At 54.7% G+C, this 22,149-nt stretch overlaps 1 protein-coding gene across 1 annotated transcript in view; it reads right to left on the reverse strand.

Annotated features, from left to right (window-relative positions):
* The window catches only part of NOL4L (nucleolar protein 4 like), a gene marked incomplete at both ends in the record, with an annotated part of 54,059 nt that overhangs the window by 27,285 nt on the left and 4,625 nt on the right, over positions 1-22,149 (reverse strand). Inside the window, 3 exons of the mRNA XM_080627999.1 lie at positions 2,038-2,147; positions 6,343-6,454; positions 10,063-10,218. Coding sequence (XP_080484125.1) covers positions 2,038-2,147; positions 6,343-6,454; positions 10,063-10,218 — 378 coding nt within the window. The remainder of the gene's footprint in view (positions 1-2,037; positions 2,148-6,342; positions 6,455-10,062; positions 10,219-22,149) is intronic.

Here is a 22,149-nt window from a genome sequence, read left to right on the forward strand (position 1 = left end):
CCTGAATAATGAAGTTAAAAGGCCACTTTGGCATAAATTCATGCATTGTTACCCCTCCTGGTACTGCCACACACAAATATTTGTTTTTGGCAAAAGCCAAGTTGAGTGTGAGTCTGTAGCTTGATTTGTTTCTGTTACCACCACCAAAGGCTGGTGAGTGGAAGGCAGTTGAGGGGACATGGCAGCAAGGCTGAGTGGGAGGGCAGCCAGCAGCAGTTTGGAAGCACTGATCTATGAATGTGTATTTGGGTGGTGCAAACCTGAAAAGCTTCAAACTTCTCCTCCTGCATCCTCTCCAGCCTGTCGGTACCTCCTGGGCTGAGGGAAAGCTTTAATGCTGCAGAAGTGGGAGCAATAAGACCCATCTTTGGTCATTCTGCTCTCAGGAACCAGTTTCAGGAACACACTGAGAAGCAAATTTTGCTTCTTCCACACAGTTTTCCCTGGGCTGGTACAGCTTGAAAAGCTGCGAAAGCTGCCCCACAGCACAGCAGTGAGAGCTCAGGCAAAGAAACACTTTTAGAGGCCAGCAGTAACATCAAGAGCTTGATTTATGATCTAAACCAACAACTGCTGGTTGCCTCAGCTGGTCCCTTTTCTGTTCCCATATGACATATGCTTCTGTCCTGGTCTCAGTGAGCTCCAGGAGTATCTGTATTAGCAGGATGCTCTATTTACCTACCCAGTGACAAACGGCTGAACCAAAACTCGGGGTTAAGACTCAAAAGCTCCAAAATACCAACCAAAGTTCTCCAAACCAGCATTTCCAAGCAGGCAGCTTCAAAACTCGAGGTTCACTGCTAAAGCCTGCAGCCTCTTGGGGGGTTTATGGTGGAAACAAGATCAAACTGCAAGTCTAGTTTTCTGCCTCTGACCCTTTTCAGCCCAGCTCAGCCCCTGGAGCTGTCCATAGTTCTACCACCCAACCCAGTCTGAGCACAAACCCCAGCACATCGCAGCCTTTCCCTTTCAAAAGCTGTAAGAGAACCTACTGCAAATGCAACCTTGAGCCCGCTGAGTGTCCAACATCAGCAAAGGAAAAAAGCTCCAAAACCCACCAGTGCTGCCCATCAGGTGCCATTCTGCGCTCCAGCAGGAAGGTTTCACTGTGGAAGAGATGGAGGAGCTCAATTCTGTCCAGCTCCTGCCACCAACCCACATCTGGCACGTTACCCCGCAGCAGTGGATGATCTAACCAACATCCTTTGAGGGTGCCTCTAGATAAAAGTACCCATCGGACACAGCCTTAGCATATTAATGTTAGCATTAGCATATTAATGTTAGCAGAAAACATTAGTAATGTTTTCTACCACTGCTCAATACAAACTCTTTCACTTCTTGCAACTGGTAGTAATGTGTGAGATCAGGGTCAGGTTTCAGTGGGCAGGAACAAAAATCCAGCACTGGCTTCCAGTGCAGATTGTGGGGAGCAAGTAAAACAGACTTGTCTTTTTATAGCCTGTTTCCATGGTGCAAAGAGGTTCCCGTAGCTAATCCTGCAGCTGCACAACTGCAGAGCACTGCACAGCCTGGGTACAATCCTGTGGCAGTCTGCCCCATCCGTTCCCAGATCAAATCCAGTGGCTTAACACCGGCATCAAACAACGGAGCCTTCTCCCACTCTGACACCAGAGCAGGGTGGCTGCGGTTGAACTTCCTCAAGTTACTGATCCATTTGGGAGAGCACCAGAGCAGCCAAAGCAAGGTCTGGGTTTCAGACCCCAACTGCCCAAGCCCCCAGGCAATTCAGAGGAGGTAAAGAAACAGGTTCCTATTTGCCATATTTACTTTTAAGACAATTTCTTGGGAGAACCGTACATGTAAAGGATGAGCAGTAACTGCATCAACCCCTCTGCTCCTCTCCACTGGCACAATGAAGTGGTGCTGTTTCTTTCTCAGAGGCACACCTCCCCTCCCCACCTCCACACACCAAAAGAGAGCCCGAGAGCATCCTCCAGAACCCAACATGCTGAGCACCAGTCACTCCCTCCCCTCCAAGCACGGTGACACCCGCTGTGTACCCGGAGCACAACTCACCTGCTCCTGGGAATTCATCACCCGCAGCTTCATTTGCTTCAGGTAAGTGGAGGTGAGGGGCATGTTGTAGTCAATGATCCCAGAAACCAAAGAGGAGGGTGGTTCACTCTCTGAAGAACAGAGGGAAAACTTTATTTAGCTATGGGGCTGTGGAAGCACAAACCTATGACGTGTTCTCGTAACACAGGGATTTAGAAGCAGTTAAAATCCTTAGCGAGAGCGGGTGCCCGCTGAGCTGAGGTTCCTCTAAGAACACGGCCCCACCAAGAACATAATTACAGAACAGATGTTGGTTTACAAGGAAAAGCTTGCAGCATTGCTGTCACCTGCAGAAGGGATGCACCTCATCCAGAATGTGCCATGCTCCCAGCCTGGGACACAGCAGAGGAAGAAACTGATGCCTCAGAAGCCCTTCCATGCAAATGGGACTGATGCAGAGGCTGATGAGCAGGAATAGATTTGCAGCTTGCTTTAGCATTGCAGAGTCTGGCCAATTTTGCTGGGATTCCCTCAGGTAGGTGTTAACATTAAGGCAACTTATTAAGTATCTCTATGTGGTGATGAAGATTATTTTTAACACCCTCATTAAAACACAAACTTCATTTTAAAGATCTTTAATTTAAATTGTTCTTGTTGATTCCTCTGGCTGCCTGAGATTGAGCTCACGAGGTCCCTCTGGATTCAGATCGCTCCTGCAGCTCAGGCCCCATAAAGCACTTCCTCAATGGTTTTCCTGAGCTCTCCAGGATTTGCCAGCTCTGCATCAGCACTGTGGGGCCTGAGCTCCCCCCAGGACATGAAGGCTGCTGGAGTTACCTGTGCTAATGCTGAATTTACAGCCTCGTGCCACGGGGCTGTTCAAGAGGAACACTGGTTCCTGCAGGGATGGCTGCCGGCTAGAGGGGAGATTTCTTTGCCCTCAGTGCGGGTAGATGCAAGTGCAGGGAATTAATCCGGCCTTCCAGAACACTCCAAAGGGATGTGTGGTGTCCACAGCTGATGGGGAAGAAGGAATTCCAGGAGCTGAAGGTGAACTGGTGGCAGGAGGTTTCCATTGCTGCCCCTGACTCCCCTTGGCTGTCTTGTGTCTTTGGGGGTCACTGGTTTCAGAGGCATCTCTGACACAGCAGCCCCTTCACAGAATGTTTCACAGCACCTTTGGAAACGCAGCAACCCAAACACAATGGGGCTGCTCCTCAGAAATGCCAAATATCCAAAAGTCCCAGTGGAAGCCAGCAGACCTGAGGCCGCTTCACACCTCGGGAAATACCAGCTCTGTCGTGTCTGGTTAGGAAATGACCTGATCCAAAACCTCCCTGTAACTGACTCAAACATCACATTGGTTTTTGCAGATCTTCTGTATCAAGACACTAACTGGGTTCACGGAAATGCTTTCTTCCCAGGTGCATCGGATTCACCCCTGGGCATCTGAAGCATTCCTACCTGAGGATGCAGGGCAGGGCAGCCAGAGCTACTCAGGCCAAATATGAAGGGGCAAAGCTTTAGGAAGCTTGTAAACTAAGCCCCCCTCCTTTCTTTCCTCATGGCTGTATGTCAGTGGTTCCTGTCACACTTTGAACTACAGATTAACTACGAGCACTTCTACATCTCTGTATTTACCCAAAATAACCCATTCCACTGTGCCAGGGTGTTACTTTGTGATGGAAAGATGCTGAAGCCCCAGTGCAAGAGGGCCTTGTGGCTGCCTGGGTCTGCAGTGAAAGGGGAACAGCTCCCAGGAACAAAACCTGCCACCTCCCCAGGCTGGCTGGGGCCAAGATTGGAGTCTTTAGGAGTTTAGAAAAGCACTTGCCAAGAGCAACAATGACAAAGCTGCTCCTTCCTTGAAGTGGAGGTGTGGGTGAGGTGAGCCCTGCAGACCTCTGAGGATATGTTGCCCTCCTGCCATCTCCCATGTAATAGTTCATCACTGCCGAAAAGAATGAGGCTCAGCAGAAGTGGCTCAGCATCCCCACAGGGGGAGGAAGAGTGAGGCAGATGACTTTTGGTGCTTAGATTCTGCCTGAAACTGTCCTGATGTAAAGCTGGAATAATCCCATTAACAGCCTCAAATTTACTGTGAATTCATGCAACTGCAACAGATCTGAGCTGAGCCTAAGAAACCAAAACCTTTATTCTTTATTAAACTGGCAAAGAAAGCAAACCTTTGTTTTAAAAGGCCTGGGGGACTCCACGGAAACAATCCTCGTACCCCACATGTCACAAGAGAGGGCTCCTGGAATCCTTGAGCTCATTTTTCATGAAGTTCTCTGGATCACATGCTGGACACACAGATGGAACAGGCAGAATGGTTTAAAGCAAAATGGGTTCAAGTCTAATTCCACACTTGTATAACCCCACTGGAATTAGTCCTAATTTAGTAAGAGTGGAAAGCGATACCAGTGGAGTCCAGTGATGCTCCAGGTTTCCCATGAGCAAGACAACTTGCTTTTATGAATGATGTGGGTACCCTGCAGGCAGCTTTGTGATCACAAATGAAATGCGTTGGGATTTGCTCAATGGACAAGAGAAGGATGAAGAGATGGGAATGACTCAGTTTTTCATCTTGCTGAGTTAACCTTTACCTGTGTGTGCCTGTGTGTGTGCATGTGCTCACACCCAGGTAATTCTTCTATGATCCCACTGGTTTTTTAGGTGATTTGCTCCTGATAAATTCCTGAACATGTATGAGAGAAATCAGAGACTCTTCCCCAGTAAAAGTTACCTTATCTAATCTGCTCTGTGCATTTTCACAGGTACTTAGTCACTATTTAGGTACTATTCAGGGCAAAAAGGCACTTCTGTCTTTCTGTTCCTGGTGGGGATCCTTTGTTTTCCTGTCTGATATATCTTTAAGGGAACAGCTAAGGGGGAAAGCTCTATTAAAATAACTTTGGAATCTGCTCAGGACAGACAGATCTCAGCCCTGATCGTGGTTTCCATGGCTGGAAGCGCTCTGGGGGCACACCCAGCACCTGGTGCTCCCTGAGGTGCCTCCAAGCCAGGACGGTGCTATGTCCCTGGAAGAACAGGGAGACATGGGGCTGGTGGGAGGGCAGGAGGGAGCCCCTGAAGGAACAATGCCCCTTTTCATCAGCTGCCTCCTGGAAAGGGATCCCGAGCTCTGGGGCTGACAGCTTGGCTAGAGCCAGGCACTTGGTGAAGTGTCTTGGTTTGGCTGACCCAATCCCTGCCTCATCCCACTGTCCTTCCCGGCCCTGAGCCGGCTGCTGCAGCCGCAGCACTTGGAACATCACCGTGATGGAGGCAGTGCAATCAGTGTAAAGGTCACGTTTGCTCCCAGCAAGGCCAAAGGCCAAAACTTCTCCTGACCTAATTGGAAGGAGGGATTGGGCCCTTTGCCAGCGGGGTGGGAAGTGCTGCAGGAACAGAGCTTGGGCTAATAAGTGTCACACACCATTATTTGGGAGGGTTTCTGAAACATACAACAAGCGCAGAGCCTTTCTGTGCATGGCTCTGCAGAGCTGGCACACGTAATCCACTTAACCAGAACTCCAGGCAGCCCATGCCCTGCGCCGAGCACTGAACAGCTGGGAATTCAGATTTCGGATTGGAAATTTTCTGTTGTTGGGCCCTTTGTTCTGCTCCTCTGCTTGGTGAGAGCTGCCAAGGGAGCCTGGTGGCCTCACCAGGGTAGAACCAGGCTCCCTGCAGCCTGCTCATGGGTCTTATAAAGAAGCAATTTGGGGTGAAACTCCCTGGGGCAGTTTGCTGGTTTGCACTTGAGCATGAAAACAAGTTTGTAATCCAGCGAAAAACAGGCAAACATCAACTTTAACCACCCCGGAAAAAAACCTGGTTCCATCTCATCCACCATTTATATTATAGCTGCAGATTGGTTCCATTTACAAAAGCACCATAAGGAGCCAACCACTGCAATGGCCATGCTAACTGCTGGGATACAAAGGCTTAATGCAACTTTGATTACCAAAACACTTTATCAAACATGGGATCATGATGTGCATATCTATTAATTACTGCAAATTAATTCTGTATCAGAAACTTCAGTTATTCAGATATATTCAGTCTGTTTGAGCACAAAATTAATAGTTTGAAGGAAAAACTTTAAGTCATGGTTTTGGTTGGGTTTTTTTCTCCAGAAACCAGGTTAAAGCAATTCTTTCAGCTTGGCTACAAAAATGCATGAAAAAATAACCCAGGTCAGGAAAACCATCAGGTTAAGGAGTATCTCATGGATGGGGCAGTGTCCTGACAGCTCTCAGGGCTATTGCACCGGTACAAAACGCTGTGTCAGCTCTGCTGGCAGAATTCATTCGTCTTTACCTTTGGGCTCCAGGCCGTTGGAGTTGAAATGCATCCTCTTCTGGCACTCGGTGCAGCTCATCAGGAACCTGGTCACGGCTTCTCTCGGCAGGAACGCGTAGGTCTCTGCGATCTGGGAAGGCAACGGGACAGCTCTGTGAGGGAGAACTGTGCCTGGCAGAGGGCACCAGTGACCACGGGCTCCTCCCACCTCGCCTGCTTAGCCTAGCCAAGGGCATCCTCAACCCACAGCAACCTGGGATCCCTGAATCCCTCCCTCCAGAGCAGCTGCTGATGGAGGAACACTTTGGGAAGCACTCAGCGTATCAAAGAGGTGCTGACACACACACAAACAAACAGACCTTTGGACTCCCAGCATGGAAAACCCTCCCAGAAACTCCCTCCATTCCCCCTCAGAGCCTGTGAAGAGCAAAGCCTCAAATACGTGAGAATCAGCTGAGAAAGGGAGGGCTCAGCTCTGTTTGCATTGTTAATTGCCATCAAACCAGTAACCTGAAGAATCCATTAATCTTTAGTAAGGGCAGGTCACTGTTTCCCACAATGACAATCAATTACTGGTAATACTTTGCACTTGTGTGACATAGTTTATCCAGGGAATTGAAAACATTTTTACAAACAGCACTGTTAAGTCTCCTGAACCTTCCTGGGATATTTGTATTCTACAGGTGAGGAAAAGCTAAGGATAAATATTTAAAACTTGGATGCTTGAAGTTAAACACTAGCTCCAGACCTTAGCACTCACAGAAGGTACCTGGCTATCATAGAGTTCTCCTGCTCCAATTAATCCCTGCCAGCAGCAATTCTACAGCACTTCTAAAGATCAAGACCAGGTTATGTGGAGCAGGAATGAGGCAGTTTTAATGTGCATTTCTGTAAGGCCATAAGACACCATCAAACCATGGAGCCTGACCTCCTGTGCAGCACGAGCTGGGGCACTTCACCTAGGTTGTGCAGCCTGTGGTTTGCCTAAACCCTCTTCCAGGAAGACATCTGGTCTTAATTGGAAGGCACTAAGAGGTGCAGAGCCCACCTCTTACTTTGGGCTGGTTCCTCCGGTTAATCACCCATCCTGTTTGGTCTAAGTGACTTGTCCCAGCACGGCGGTTCCCCAGGCAGGGGCCACGACCCCAGCAGGGGTCACAGCCCTTACAAGTGGGGTCATAGAGCAGACAGAAATTCAATTGTTCGTGCCGGTCCTCGGGGCTGGAGCACGGCAGAAGCGGGGCTCGGGACGGGAAGCGCGGCTGCAACCAGACACCTCGCTGGTGACAGGGCCAGGAGGGCAGCCCGGGCCGGCCTGACCCCTCCCCGGGCCGTGGGCTCCGTCCTCCCGCCCGCCTTTGTTAACGGAGGCCGAAAATACCCAAATTCCACGAATTTTTCTACCCCACAGGAAAGGGCGATGCTTGGGCTTGGAATAAACCCGTGTTCGTGAAGGAGCGCAGAGGGTTTGCTCGGTGATGGCCACAGGCGCCCCGCCGCTGCGGTGGGAGGAGAGACATCCATCTCCACTGAGCGGCAGCAGAGCCCGAGCTTTCACACGCCTGCTCCTGCCAGATGGGTGGAAAGTTCAGGCAGGGACCTTGTCCCAGCCGCTCAAATGGAGGAGGCAGTGCCTGGTCCTCGTGGGATTCTCCTCCTATTTAGCTACAGCCTCGCCTAGCTCTGCTGTGACCAGCGGATGCCCAGCTCAGCCTTTGCCTCTGTGCCATATTTATCAGTAAACAAGCACAAGGGACTCCCACAGAAACACTGAAATTAAGGGCCTGAAAATCACTGGTGGCAACTGGGGCATTGTGGCATAGGCAGGGTCCTGTCCCTCGGTGCTGTCTGCGGGGCTGAGCCCGGTTTCCTGCCTCCTTTGCTCCAGCAAGCCCATAGTCTCTGCTGCAAATGTTCAGCTAATTTTAGCGATCCAGTTGTTATTTCTCAGCTGATTTGATGCTCTGCAGAGCAGACAGCTCCCTTGATGAGTTATCTCCCATCCAAACTCCCTTTCTGATTGCCTCCCTCCGGAGGTCACGGACAAGGGCAAACTCTCCAGTGCCTCTAATCAGAACCGGTGGGGAAGAGGAGAGGGAGGGAAGCGCTGGGGACCCGGCAGCCTCCCGAGCTGACCGCCAGCAGCAGCCCTTTGTGCACCGAGCGGCGGCGCGGGGCGTGCTCTGCAGCATTCACCTTCCAGCCCCGGCTGCAAAGGCGCTTCCAGGGAGACGGGGCATGAGCGAGGCCAGCAGCGCAGCCAGCAGCGTCCTGCCAGGTCAGGAGGGGATACACGCTGCTAATGTGATGATCTCAGCTCAAGAGGGAGACGGGAGGGGTGGAGCGTGAAGCTCCCTGGCTGCTGCGAGCAGGCCTGGGAAAACAGACGGATCCAGCCTGCTCCCCCGGGGCTGTGCAGGGCACAGATTAGTCCTCCAGAGACCTGAATTGAAGGAATTAGGGGAGGCTCGGCGTGGTCTGCTGGGGAAATGAGCGGAAAGGCTTTGAATTGTGGTCACGCTGGTGGACTGCATCTCCCCACAATATAAAGGGGTCACTTACCCCTGGCCAGGAGGGGTCAGCGTGTGCCCCAACCCTGCTCTGCTGCAGGGACAGGGGTTGGGATGCAAGGCACAAGCGATGCCTCGAGCTCTGGGTTCAGAATGTGGCTCCCCGAGGGCTCCCAACACACATGGGGGGCTGCAGGGCACTGTGCTGCTCCTCCAGCACTGCCAGCACCGATAGCAGTGGATGGACCGTGGATGGACACAGGGACACAAGCAGGCAGGACAGGCTCCACCCCTGAGCCGGCTCCAGCAGCACACCAAGCCCTGTATAATCTCCAGCATCATCACAGGGAGCAAGGCAGCCCACACAGACCTCTCCAGGATGATGTATACACCAGAGACATGAGCTGCCAGCCAGCCACTTCTGTCTCTAAGCGACCTGGTCCTTAGGGCTGTGGGATGCAAGGGAGTAGCTTGGGTTTGGACAGTAAATTCAGCTCTTCATGTAAAAGGAGAGCCCAAATGTTTGCATGGAAGGGCTGTGCAGAGTCAGGAGAAACAGCAAGCTCCCTGGAGAAGCACACTTCAAGCTAAATTATTCCTGACCTAACTAGAGAGGTTTCAGGATAGATAGAGCTGGCTCTCAGCATCCGTGGAGCACCTGATGAGACTGAGCTCGGTGCCTGCCTCCATTTTGTAACGGAGGAAACCCAGGACGGGCTGGCGAGAGCATCCACCGGCTGGGGGAGAGGGGCGGGCTCCAGTCGGCCCCAGCCCCCCTTGCTGCCTGCTCCTGCCCTTTCCTGCCTGCTCCTGCCCTTCAAGGCCTACAAGACACATCTCCCTCTGGCCAAGGGAGACAGGGAGGCAGATGGCACAGAGCAGAGCATGCAGGGGACTGGGCAAACATCCCCTCGCCCATCAGTGATACCAAACGTTTCTCTTTTTTTGCCTCAGACACATACAGCTGTCTTTGTACAATTCACTTGGTCTTTCCCCCTCTCCAAGCCACCGCACTGCTGTGCAGCCGCTGCAGGCGGGTCTCCCAGCTCCCCAGCCCCGCTGCTCTGCCTTTAACCGATTCCCCTGCCTCCCTGCACAGGCATCAGGACTGCCCTTCACCTCTGCCTCCCACCAGCTCTGCTGGTACCTCCCCTTGTGGTCCCCATCCCCGTGGGACACCCCTGCTCCCATCCCCTAGCCCCCGGGGCACGTGGGGCAGGACTCTCACCGCTCGGTAGGTTTTCTTCTGCCCAGCATGTTTGGGTGCTTTGCCCGGCTCCGACGAGCTCTCCACATGCATCGAGTAGATGATGTCAAAGAAATCTTCCACCACAGCCACGCGCTTCAGAGAGATGCCCTCAGGCTCCGTCAGTCCATCTGCCCCCTACAACAGTGCAGGCAAGCTGAGTTAGTGTCAGCAGTGGGTGACAGGGGTGACAAGATGGGCCCGGGGCTAACTCGGTTGGAGGGGGCAGCGCCGCGGTGCTGCTGCCTTGGGCACAGGGGATGTGGGGGATGAATTAAACAGGGCTCCAGGGAGGATCCTGCTGTAGCCAGGGCAGTGGAAGCTGCTGCTGTGCTGCTAAAGCTGCCAGTGAAATTGGGCCAGGAACAAAAACAAGGGAAGAGTCCAGAGTGGAGCCAGAAATTGAATTTTCATAATGGGGGGTGATTTTGCTAAGCAGAAAACAGGCAGGGAAGCTCTTTGGACCTGCACATGGCACTAAACCACCCTGGGAAGCCCTGTGACATGCGGCTGCAGACCCCGCAGACACAGATCAGCTGCTGGCAGGACAAGGTTTCACTGTGATGCCAGGATACGGCCCCTAAAGGAAGGAGACAGCATCTCCCTCCTTCCCTGCACTGACCTTTCCAAGGCACCCTCCCTCTCTCACATACGCAGAGCAGCTGAGCGCTGGCAGCAGCAGCACAGCTCTTTGTGTGCTCGGATGTGCTGGAGAGCAGGAGGCAGTAATTCTGCCACACGGCAGTGGTGACAGACTGATGGGAGTGGGAAGTGTGGGGAGCAGTGCTCCTCCGAGCCGACTGGCACCACCGGTGTCAGCTCCCGCTGGCAGGGCGTGCCAGGGGAAGGGGAGGCAGCCGCTGGTACCCGCAGCTGCTACCAGTGCCCAGCACAAAGCAACGGCACGGGCAGGGCACTGGGAGGTAGCCGGTGGTGACTGAATGGCAGCAGGCACTGAGGAAGGGCCAGGCTTCAGGAGGTCACTCAGCTTGCTCCTTGAATTGATGCCATTGTTGCTCAGACAGCTGTATGCATACCAAAACCTATATATTATATATACATATCCATACAGATATATACACAGACCACGTCCCTTTGAGGCCTGCCCTCCTGAGGCATGCATCGATGCCATCCAGCTGGTGCACCCCAGGCTGCTGAGCAGCAACCTGCACATCTACATGACCTGCAAACTCTCTTTTTCATGTATATTCACACAGCAGGAGTGCAGGCAGAGCCTGGCAGAGGTCTGCATGCAAAGGGAACACCCAGCATCCTAACCTTGATTTTTGTTGTTACTGGTGGTTGGGCTCTGGGTGTTTTATATGGTCTATATGCTGAACAAATGCTGGTCTGAATCAATCATTTAGAGGGACAACCTTCTGCTAGAGACTACCCAACATCTTCCTGCAAAGTGCTGCCTATTAAAGCTGGCTGCTCACCCCAATTTGGGAACAGACACTGTGCCGGGCACAGACTGCAGTGGGCTGGGTCGGTGCAGCACAAACCACCTCAGCCTTCCCGGGGGAGTCCCGAGCCCTGCATGAAGGTGGCTGTAACAAAGAGAATCCAGAGAGCGAACACAAGGGGCAGGGTGGCAGCTCGGCCATGCTGGGGGTCGGGAAACTTGGCCCGCGGGACTGTCTGTAAGGAATACAGACCTAATTCCTTCTGTCACCGTTCGGGGAGTTTCACTTCAATCGAGGGCACGGGTATTCCCCTGCCAGAGAGGAGCGGGCATTAGGAGGCTTCCCACTGACCAATAATCCTCAGAGCAGGGTTGAAATGAGGATAATTACAGAAACAGGACAAAGGAAAATGAATGCATCGGGAGAAAAGCACAGTCAGATGCAACAAGCAGAGCCCTCAAAATTAAGGTTGTTACTAACCATGTATGCAAACCACTATTTCCAGGGCCATCCCAGGCAGCTAATACCCTCCTCCCTGCGCAGCCGGTGGTTCCCTGCTCCCTCCTCGGTTTCAAAATGAATGCAGTTAAGGTTTGGGCATCACCAGAGCCGCTCTGCTCATCCTTCATACAGCCTTCCTCTCCATCCTGGCCGGATGCCGGAGCTGTCTCCTCGACATCCCTCCCCTACCTCCTCGTGTCTCTCCATCCTCCCTCAGCCTTGTGACTTCTCTCTCTGCGATGATTATTTAGCTCTGGGAAGCAGGTGAGATGCAAGTGGGATACAAGCGGCTGTATCAAGCCAGTGCCTCCAGGATCACAAGGTTTCTATCTGCCAATATAACCCAGGGTTGACCTGAGGATGTAAGGGGACACAGGCTACACACTGGCTCTGAGAGGGGCCCACGCCCCCCTGGTTCCTCCTTCCACACCCAGCATTGCTCATGAGTATTCAAGATATGAGTCAGAGCCCACAATATCTCGGAGCAGCTTAAAACCCCCTTAGGTTTAAAAAGCAATAAAAATTCAGTCGGGAAGGATGGGAATAAGGGATGCTTTACCTCCTCCTGGTGTTGGGGCTCTATTGGAAGTCACCTTCCCCCAAAATGAGTACAAGATTTCAGGAGCGAAGCTCAGCCTCGACAGAAGCGCTTGGAACCAGGCAGCATTTCAGGTGCTGAGGGGAGGAATTCCCTTTGCCACCTTACAGGCATCCTCCTTTTCCCGACATTTGCCCAGCATTAGTCTGTCTCTCCCCCTTCCCAGTCTCTCCTTTTCCACCCTTGCATACCCCATCCACGGGGATGGATGGGCCTCACCCCCTTTCTCCCACCTCCTGCCCACCTTCCTGCAACTCTCCCAGGTTATCCATCGGGTCTTTTTCCTTCCCACTCTTCTTTGTTTTCCCTATCTCCTCCAGGCCCATCTCTTCACTTGCCTCCTCCTCACGTCCCTCTGACCTCGGCGGCAGCTCCCGGCAGCCACCCTCGGGCCTCTGCACCCGCATCTCCCCTGCATCCCCTCCGCCATCCTGCCCGCCCTGCCTGTCCCATCACACTCAGCTCCCGCCTGCTGCTCCGGCCCCTTTTATCCCCGGGAGCGGTGCCGGGAGGTGCCTCCCGGCCCGAGCCCAGCGTGGCCGGTGAAGAGCGACGGGAGGCGAAAGCTGTTTCAGGCAGCGGTGTCTCGGGTGAGGCACGATGGGCAGCGCTCCCCGCCGCGGCCCGGCCCCAGCACCTTTGTTCCCGGCCCTGCCCTGCGTTCCCTCCCGCCGCCGAGGGCACGCCAGGCCCCGGCCTCCAGGGCCCCGCCGCGGGCTACCCCTTCCCGCTCTCCCCGCTCCGTCCCCCACAGGCCCGTGCCCGGGGCCGGGCCCTTCACCCTCCCGCTCGGGGTGGGGGCTCGGCGGGAGGGGCGGGGGGTTCCGGGGCCGGGACATCTGCCGCTGCGGCGGGAGGGGAGGGCGAGCGCCCCCAGCCCGGGCCGGGCTGAGGCCCGCCGGCAGGTAGCGGGGTAACCATGGCAACCGGCGGGGCCGCGCTGCCGGCGGTAATCCGCTCCCCCGGGCAGGGCCGGGCCCGCCGCTGGCTCCTCCTCACGCCGGCCCCGGTGCCCCCGCAGGGCCCCGCCCGGCACGGACCGGCCGCAGGCAGGGCCCCCGCGGCAGGGCCTCGGGCTGTGGAGAGGCCTCGACAAGCCCGACCCTGGCTTGAGGGCAGCTCCGGGCCGCGGGCACCTGGGGTCCCGCACTGCAGACCCTGGTGCGGGCAGCCCCGGGTTCAGCGTAGCTCTTGCCCCTCCTCTTACCCCGCATAGCAGCCCCGCTGTGTCCCCATCATGGACCTGCCCTGCCTCGGAGCCCGGCAGCTGCATCCACACACACCCACGGTGGCCTCCTGCAGCCCGGCTCCCTCCGCTGTAGGCCCCTGCAGCCCTCCCTCGCTGCCCACTGTGCGTGTGGAAGCTGCCATCACGGGGCACCGGCAGCCGGACCGCGGCACTGAGCAGCACTCGGGCTCTCTGCAGGACAGCAGGGCTCAGGCCGGCAGCTGCCACCCGATCCCCTCCGCGGTGACCTCCACCCCGAGCCCCTGCGAGCCGCCACGGCCCCGTGCGAAACCAGACTCCGGCCGGGGTCAGCTCCGCAGGGAGGCCAGGGATGAGCAGCAGCCTGCCTGCAAAGCGCTCCCGTCCCTGCGAGCCCGGCCCCGCCTCGGACCCTGATCTGGGAAATGGGAGGGTTTAAGCTGAGCTGCGAGTCCAGGAGGCAGCGTGGTCCCGGCTCCTCTACAGGAGCATCCGGTACCTGCCCGGTTGGCCTCAGCAGCCTGGAGGGTCCTGGCTCTGCCCTGCACCGGCTGGCCGGGGCAATCTGCCCCCTCCAGCGGGGCTGGCAGCTCCCCGGGGGCCGGGGAAGCTGCCCCCGCCTCGCTGCTCCGCAGGAAAGCCTCCCTTTCCCTTTTCAGAGCGGGGTGCACTGAGAGGGCCATCGGGCAGGGAGCACGGGAGCAGCAGTGGGATGGGAGGGAGCGCCGACTGCTTCCCCATCTGCTGTGCTCAACAACAGATAAAGCGCTGCCCTGGCCTTCGCGCGAGGGGCTGATACCAGCCGAATTCAGCTTCCTGTGAGTCAAAAGCCGCTTCCTGCAGGCAGAGCCCTGCCTGATAATGGCTGCGCTCTGTTCTGTGCCCAGGGAGCAGACCCTCTGCCCGCGCCTCTCCTCGCGCTTCCCACATGAAAGCGTTCGTCTCTGTATCTCCCAGCCACAGCATCTCCCCTCCTGCCCCCGTGCAGGCTCTCAGCACGTCCAACGCTTACATTCCTGTGGCTGGCTGGAAGGGTCGCGGTCACCCTTATCCCTGGGACACCCGCACGGGAGGTTTGGGGCCGGCTCTATCGAGCTGCCCCTGAAGGTCACCTCCCTTGCAGGCAGGAACGAGGCAGTGGTGCTCATTGTGCCTGTGCTCCCTTCAGAGCAGGGCATGGCTGCAGGGTCCCAGCCGGGGGTTCCCTGGTCCCATACTGCAGTGGCTGCCCCCCAGCACGGCTGCAGGTTCCACAGCCCACACTGCAGCGCTATGTCAGCCGTCCCTCACCATCACTGCAAGCCCTTGGTGCTTCCCTCTGCTGCATCCACAAAGCTGCTATCACACGCCTGTTTCGAGATCAGCAAACCTGGGTTTGTGCTTTATCTGCTGCTCTTTTCTCTTGCAGGTGCTTTCCTAATTCCCTGCAAGTTGTGGTTTGTTCTAAGGAAATTTTTGTTCTGCAGACGATGATCAGCTGCAGCAGGGAGCGGATGGAGGAGAAAGCAGCTGGCACCTACAGAGGCCAGAAACCACGACACACAGCAAGGGAGGAAACCCTGCCAGAGACATCCCCAACCGGCGCTCCAGAGATGGAACCTCCGGTCCATCCTGCTGGGCAGCCGTGGCACCATCAGCAGCACACCCACCTCTGCCATTGCTCCTGCTCAGGCTTCAGCACCAAACCAGACTTTTTATTGCAATATGGACTCTTACAACTTTTGATCAAGAAACTGTTCCTGGTACTTCTCATCTCTGGGAAGTCAGCCCTTGATTGGCTTCTATATTTAGACTTCTCCAGGGCTTTAGGAAGTTCACTCCTCTTGGTATTTAGGTGTAGGATGAAAGCAGCTTTTGCGGGGGATATGTTAAACCACAGCAGGCTCCCTCTGCTAATGCTGTGAGGAGAAAGAAGAGCTAGATTCCTCGAACTTCCCTCTTCTTCGTGTCCCCCATGCCACGGGCACTGTGTGCGCCTCACAAACAGGCACTGGGGACAAGCCAGGTGGAGAACAATATCAGCTGCACAGCTCCTAATAAAAAGAGCCCACGAGGAGAAGATGGGAAATGCTCTCACTTATGGATTTTGCTCTTTTTTTCTCCTGAAAATATTTTGCTGGGAATTTTTTTCTGATCATTTCTGCTTGAAAAACAGGGGAAAAGAAGGGTTGCTAAAATGTTGATGGTGTTTCTCAGCGCTAAGCAATTATATGTTGTTCTGCATGAACCGCCAAGCCAACATGAGGCCCCATCCTGCACTGACAGCTACAGTCCCACTTACTGCAGCACCACCAGCCCTGGCCCTGCCCATGTGCTGAGCCTCATCCAGCCTGCGTTGGTGCATTCGCATTGTTCCTCTGCCCACAACTGTACACACAAGGTTTTTTCCTCCTTGCAAAGCAAACACTTCTATGTGAGGGGCAGCGGGGGCAGTGGGTTTAGACAGCAAACAAAGCTGAGGTGGATCTGTCAGTGGGACACCAGCGCCTTGCACGAGAGAGCTGCTCTTTCAGCAGCCACAGCTGAGCCGGCGAGGTGGGTCCAGGCCTTTGCTCCGACCTCGGCTTATTCCTCTCCCGGCTCCCAGGCCTGGGAATGAAAACACGGTGAGCCTGGAAAAGGCAGCCCTGCCTCCAGCTGTGGAGAGGGTGTGCTGCGGGTCTGCTCCCCCGGGAATGGGGCTGCCCTCCATCCCAGGCCTGCCTTGGACAGGGCAGGAGAAACCCATGGGCTTGCTCGGATGCAGGCTCCGAGGCTTGCTGGGATGCCTGCCGTGCCCAGGAGGCAGAGGGCATTTTGCACAGTGCAGGAGAGCAGAGCTGCCTCACTGCAAGCCCCGCGCTGCGCCGGCAGGGAGGCTGGAGGAGCCGCTGGATCTGGCACACAGTGCTCCCCAACAGACGTGACCCTGCTGCCCATGGGCCCGGAATGAGCAGGGAGCCGGCACTGCCCTGCCCTCAGGCAGGGTTACAGGGCAGGCCAGGCTGCTCGGAGGTAACAAAACACCGGGTGCATGGAGCAGGCTGAGCTGATGGGTGAGCACCGCGCCTTGGGCTTGGTGAGAGATGTTGCTGCTACCTGGTGAGCAGAGCACCCCATTGCCCTGCCCACAGCATCCCACTGCCCTGCCCAGGAGACAGCTCCCTGAGGCCCTGGTCATCCCACCCACTGACTGAGGACTGCGGCGTGCCATGACCCGTGCGGGGAAGCATCACGCCATGGCTCAAACAGGGAAGGTATCACAGACATTATTATTAGGGGATTATTATAATGTTGCAGCATCTCTTGCTATTTTTAAATGGGCAGAGTTAAAATGTGAGTTTGGGTGGGTTTTCTTTAATAAACCTGCAAAGATGGGTAGCAATTTCCTAATGTCATTTGGATCTTGGTTTAGGTGATGGGGAGACATGCTACCAGTGTGGAAAAAAGGGGGGAAATGGTAAACTGCATTTATAATGACAAGAGTGTTTATATTCCATAGCATCCTGAAAGAAAGCTAAAACTAGAAATCTATAAGAATCTGAAAATACATCAGTGTAACACACACGCAGGACGTGTTTAGAGTTGGCTCTTTCTTGAAGTTATCACCGTGAGCCATCTCCCCAGCACCGAGGCACTAATCTGATGGAGATCACCACCAAAGCAAAATCCTTCAGGTTGGATGGGGACGAGGCATGGTACGAGTGGTGAGGTTACCTGTCACAGCAAAGTGACACCTCTCTTCCTGGGAACAGGCCCAGCAGAACAGGGCAGCCAGGTGACATCATCGCATCTCCAGCGAGGACACGGTGATGTCAAAATGAAACTGAGGAGGAGGAGCAGAGCCGCAGGTTCAAGCAAAACTATGTAAACCAAACTACAGATGATGCTGCAGTGAGCCAAGGTCAGGCTGGGTTGAGGGGCTGAACCGGGGATGCACAGCATCCTGGTGTCAGCTCCCCACCCCTGGCAATTCTGAGTATGTGGGTCACAGGAACAGCAATATATGCCTCTAGGAACACGCTGACAGCTCAGCAGCCATCCGAGGGGGTGAAGCTGCTGCACAGCCTCTCCTCCCCTCCTAAAGCCCAGCCTCCTCGCCAGGGCTCAAGCCATGCCATGCCATGCTCTGCCATGCTGTGCCGCAGTGGCTTCAGCTACTATCCCGCTTTACACCTAAGCACCACCACGTTGCTTGCTGCCGCTCCCCCTGAGCACACACTGGGCTTAGGAACACTGCACTTCAAATGTGGATGGTGCTGAACCATGTTGGTCATACTGGACTCCATCACCCCCTTTCCCAGAACAGGAACCCAGCAAAAACAGCAGCTACCCTTATTCTAGGGCCACAAATGCCTCTGCAAGGGTGGAGGTGCTGTACATGGAGCTGGGGGCCAAGGGGAGAGATATTAATGAGTATCTGCTAGGTTTCTCCCTGCACTCAAGTAAACCTTCTCTGTATTGTGGCTCGTTTCCATCATAACCACACTAGGTGGATCCCAACCCTTCCAAAAGCCGAGCTCTGACGTGTAAATAATGCCCAGGAAAGATTCCTCAATAACCTGGGACAACCAAGTGGATCTTTTTGAGCTGGTGACTGAGAGCTGTTGACGTGGGGAGAGCAGAAGTCAAGCATGTTCTTTAACGCCCCATCACGGTAATCCCTCCTCAGAGACCCCTCTCCCGGGTCTGACACAGCCCAGCGACATCCCTTCACATCTGGTCTGACTGACACATCACCACAGGTTGGACACATGGGTCGTACGGAGCAGCCTCACATCTGGGTTCCCCCGCTTTCCTGTGGGTCTGCATCTCCACACAGGGCTGCTGCTGGGAGCAGAGAAAGGGAGGGCAAAGCCAACGGGGCAGGGAAGCCAGACAATTAATATAACCTGCCCTCTGCATGAGGAATAAATTGGCAGCTGACAGGTTATAATCTGTGCAAGCAGGATCTTCACGGGAGAGGTGAAGGCTCCATTGGGGGCCAATTGGATGGTTAATTAGGAGGCCAAAGCCGAGGATTCGTGAAAATGTTTATGAAACAGTGCCTGGCAAGGGAGCCTCTGAGAAGCGCTCACCAGAGAGGAGCTGCTTCTGGTTCGGAGGAGGAAACACGAGGGTGAAGCAGCAGAACCGAGCACGGGGAGGGAACAGCGCAATGCAAATGTCTGAGAGGGGGACGGGGATTCCCAAGAGCAGAGGAGTGCGGGGAAGGACCTTGTGACACCGAATTTTTCTAGAAACACACGGGCCAGGTCCTCCCTCTTCCTCCTCCCTCTCTGGTCCCCACCCCTGTGACCAAAAGCCAGGGCTGTGTGAGCAGCCTCGGAGGCAGCCACTGCAGCTCCAATCGCTGTGCAGAGCCGGGCACAGGGAAAGCAATTAAAGCAAAGCTTTGATGAGGACTCACAGATGCCTGCTCGTGTTAGAAATGCACGAGCTTCTCCAAGCACCTTGGTGGTGGCTGGAGCCGGCCTGACCCCCATCCCCTCCTCATCCCTCCTTGGCGTGTTGCTGCTGCAGCGGGAGCGTGACTGATGCTCTCTGTCCCACACACGGCTCTGAGAGCTCAGAGGTAGGAACCAGTTGCTAAGAGACAGGACTGTACTTTCCAGCCCACATCCAGACCTTTGTCACCAGCTCAAGGGCTTTCTGCTGGATCAAAACACCCGGCGCAGGTGAGCAGAGCGGGCAGGCCTGGTCCCAGCCCCCCACAGACGCATGGTCCCAGCTTGGGGGGGCTCGAGCATCCAAACCCACAATGGGAATGACAAGCCCAAAAGCAGCCCAAAAGCATCCCCAAAGGACCAGCTCCTCTGTGCTGGCTGCTTGTCTCAGTGCTGTGAGACCCCAAACCTGAACGCCCTGTTAGCGCAGATGAGTGGATGACTCAGGGTTTGCTTTGAGATCCCTCCTTCAATCGCAGCCAAGAGGAGTCCCGCACTTTATCCTCCTTTTATTTTTTTTGAGGGGTGTCTGATGAGCCTGGATTCATTTTTAGCCCAGAGACCCCCCTAACAGAGACCCATCCCCAAACCTGGCGGGAGGAAAGCCCAAACTCTGAGACACAAAGACTGAATTTCCCTGCCTTCCCCAGGACACCCCCTTCCCTGGTCCATTGGAGCCACTGCCATTGCCTCTGCTTGTGTGTCAGAGGAGAAACACATCCTCCTGGGCTGCTGAGCCAAAGCAGAGCAAGGGCAAGGAGAAACCACTCACATAGCATCTTGCTTTCTCAACTGTCACTCCATGAAGGGCCCTGGACCATGCTGGTGAGACACAACCGGCCTCTGCTTCACTCCCACTGACTGCTCACTGCCTTCATCTCAGATACGCAGCAAAGAAACCCTTAGACCAAGCCCCTGCTCTTACCGTCTGCTCCCCTACACACGCACATGGGCTGCAGCTATTCCTCCTCACATAAATTGCTGTTCTTTGGCACCAGCAACACAAATGGAAGTCAGAAGCATCTCAACAACGACGACAATTTTGGCCAGCAGGTACCTGCTCTCACTACAATCAGCTAACTAAACCAGACACCAAAACTCAGTGTGGCTTTGGCTCATCGGCTCATCTCGATGCAATTCTTTAGAGGTGGGCACAGCTAACATGAGATCAGGGGAAAGTAATTGCTAATTTGCACTAAAGAAAGAGATATGAATATGCATTCCCCTGCCACAGCAATGCAGAGCACCCGCGTGGGCCAGGGCAGCAGACACCCCAGCGATGCTCCCCTGCGCATCTGTAGTTTCCCCACCATTTGTGCATCCACAGCTGAGTTCACAAACTGCTCAGATCAGGACTGAGGTAGCAGCAAAACCAAACCTACAGAAATGATGTTAACGGGGTTATTGCTGAGACGGGTTTGGACAAATTGATTCTTGAGAAAGTTCTCACTGAAGAGCGTGGCCACCTCTTACTCAGCGACTGAATTCCCCTGCCCGCCTGTGGTCAGAACCAGCCTCTCCGAGCCATGGCGAGGTGAGAGCAGCCCAGAGTGATACCCACCAAGAACCCCAAATCTGAAAGGACTGCAGGGTGAGGGAGGTAATTCATGGATGAAAGCTTCAGCTGGCAGTGATCAAGGTCAGGCTGGACACAGGGGCTTGGAGCATCCTGCTCTAGGGGAAGGTGTCCCTGCCCATGCCAGAGGGCTGGAAGTGGATGAGCTTTAAGGTCCCTTCCAACTCAAACCAGGCTGGGATTCCATGAAAGCTATCCAAAAAATGCTGCTCCTCTCGGATCAGCAATGCCATCAGTGTTCCTGGAATCACGCAGGATGTGCAGTGTAGATGGTATAGAGATTATTCCTTTAGAAGCTGTTCAATCAGACACACCTGAAGGGAGTGGGACCAGCAGGAGCGGTGGGATGTGACTCCAGGTCTCCTGAGTGCTGGTGACCAAAGCCAGTGCCCAGGCTGAGGCTGTCTGGGGATGCTGGGATCTCCCTCTGGAGCTGCACCCCATGTGCCATACTGCAGTACTAACCACCACAGAGGGGCTGCCTTCTGATCAGGCTTGTATTCTTGGCAGAAAGAAAGCAGGGACCGAATTAGATGCCGGTTTTCCCCCCTTATCCCTAGAAGCAGCTTCAGCAGGCTGTCCCGCAGGGGTGGGAGTGGGCAGGAGCTGGGAATGGGCTCTGCTGCCAGATCTCCTGCTGCCGGCTGGGCGAGGAACTTCATTCTGCCAGTCTGTAACCGCAGATTGTCAGAGCTCTTTAAATTCACCTTGCCAAGGTACTGGGGGCTTCTGGCGCTGCCTGGTGAGCTCAGGCCAGATCCCAGACCCAGAGGACTGGGGTCACTGCTGTGACTCCTACCACGAGCAGCTTCAAGGAGGAAAAACCACAACTGATGTGCAAGCTGGGAGCTGAACCCCGGAGTGGTCTGGGTTGGAAGGGACCTTAAGGCTCACCCAGTTCCAACCCCTGCCACGGGCAGGGACACCTTCCACTGGAGCAGCTTGCTCCGAGCCCCTGTGTCCAACCTGGCCTTGAACACTGCCAGGGATGGGGCAGCCACAGCTTCTCTGGGCACCCTGTGCCAGCGCCTCAGCACCCTCACAGGGAAGAGCTTCCATAGCTGTTCCATAGCAGGTAAAGGCTCAGTATGCTCCAAGGAAGACTTGTGCTATGGAAGCCTTAGACAATTTCTCAGATAATACCCCCAGGCCCATTTGCTGTGTCTGAGGCTCTTTTGAATGGTCTTGGTTTATTTTTTGTCTCTCACTTGAAGTGCACACAAAGTCTCAGTGGTTATTCACATACTGAAAACCGTCTGTTGACATGTTCTTGGAGGTTATAGATGTGCAGCTTTTTGGGCACTGAATATGGGCATTGAAGGGTACTCGTACCAGAAAAATGTGCCCTCTATTAG

Source organism: Psittacula echo (genome assembly GCF_963264785.1).
Source record: "Psittacula echo genome assembly, chromosome: 12".
In the NCBI taxonomy this organism is placed as follows: Eukaryota; Metazoa; Chordata; class Aves; order Psittaciformes; family Psittacidae; genus Psittacula; species Psittacula echo.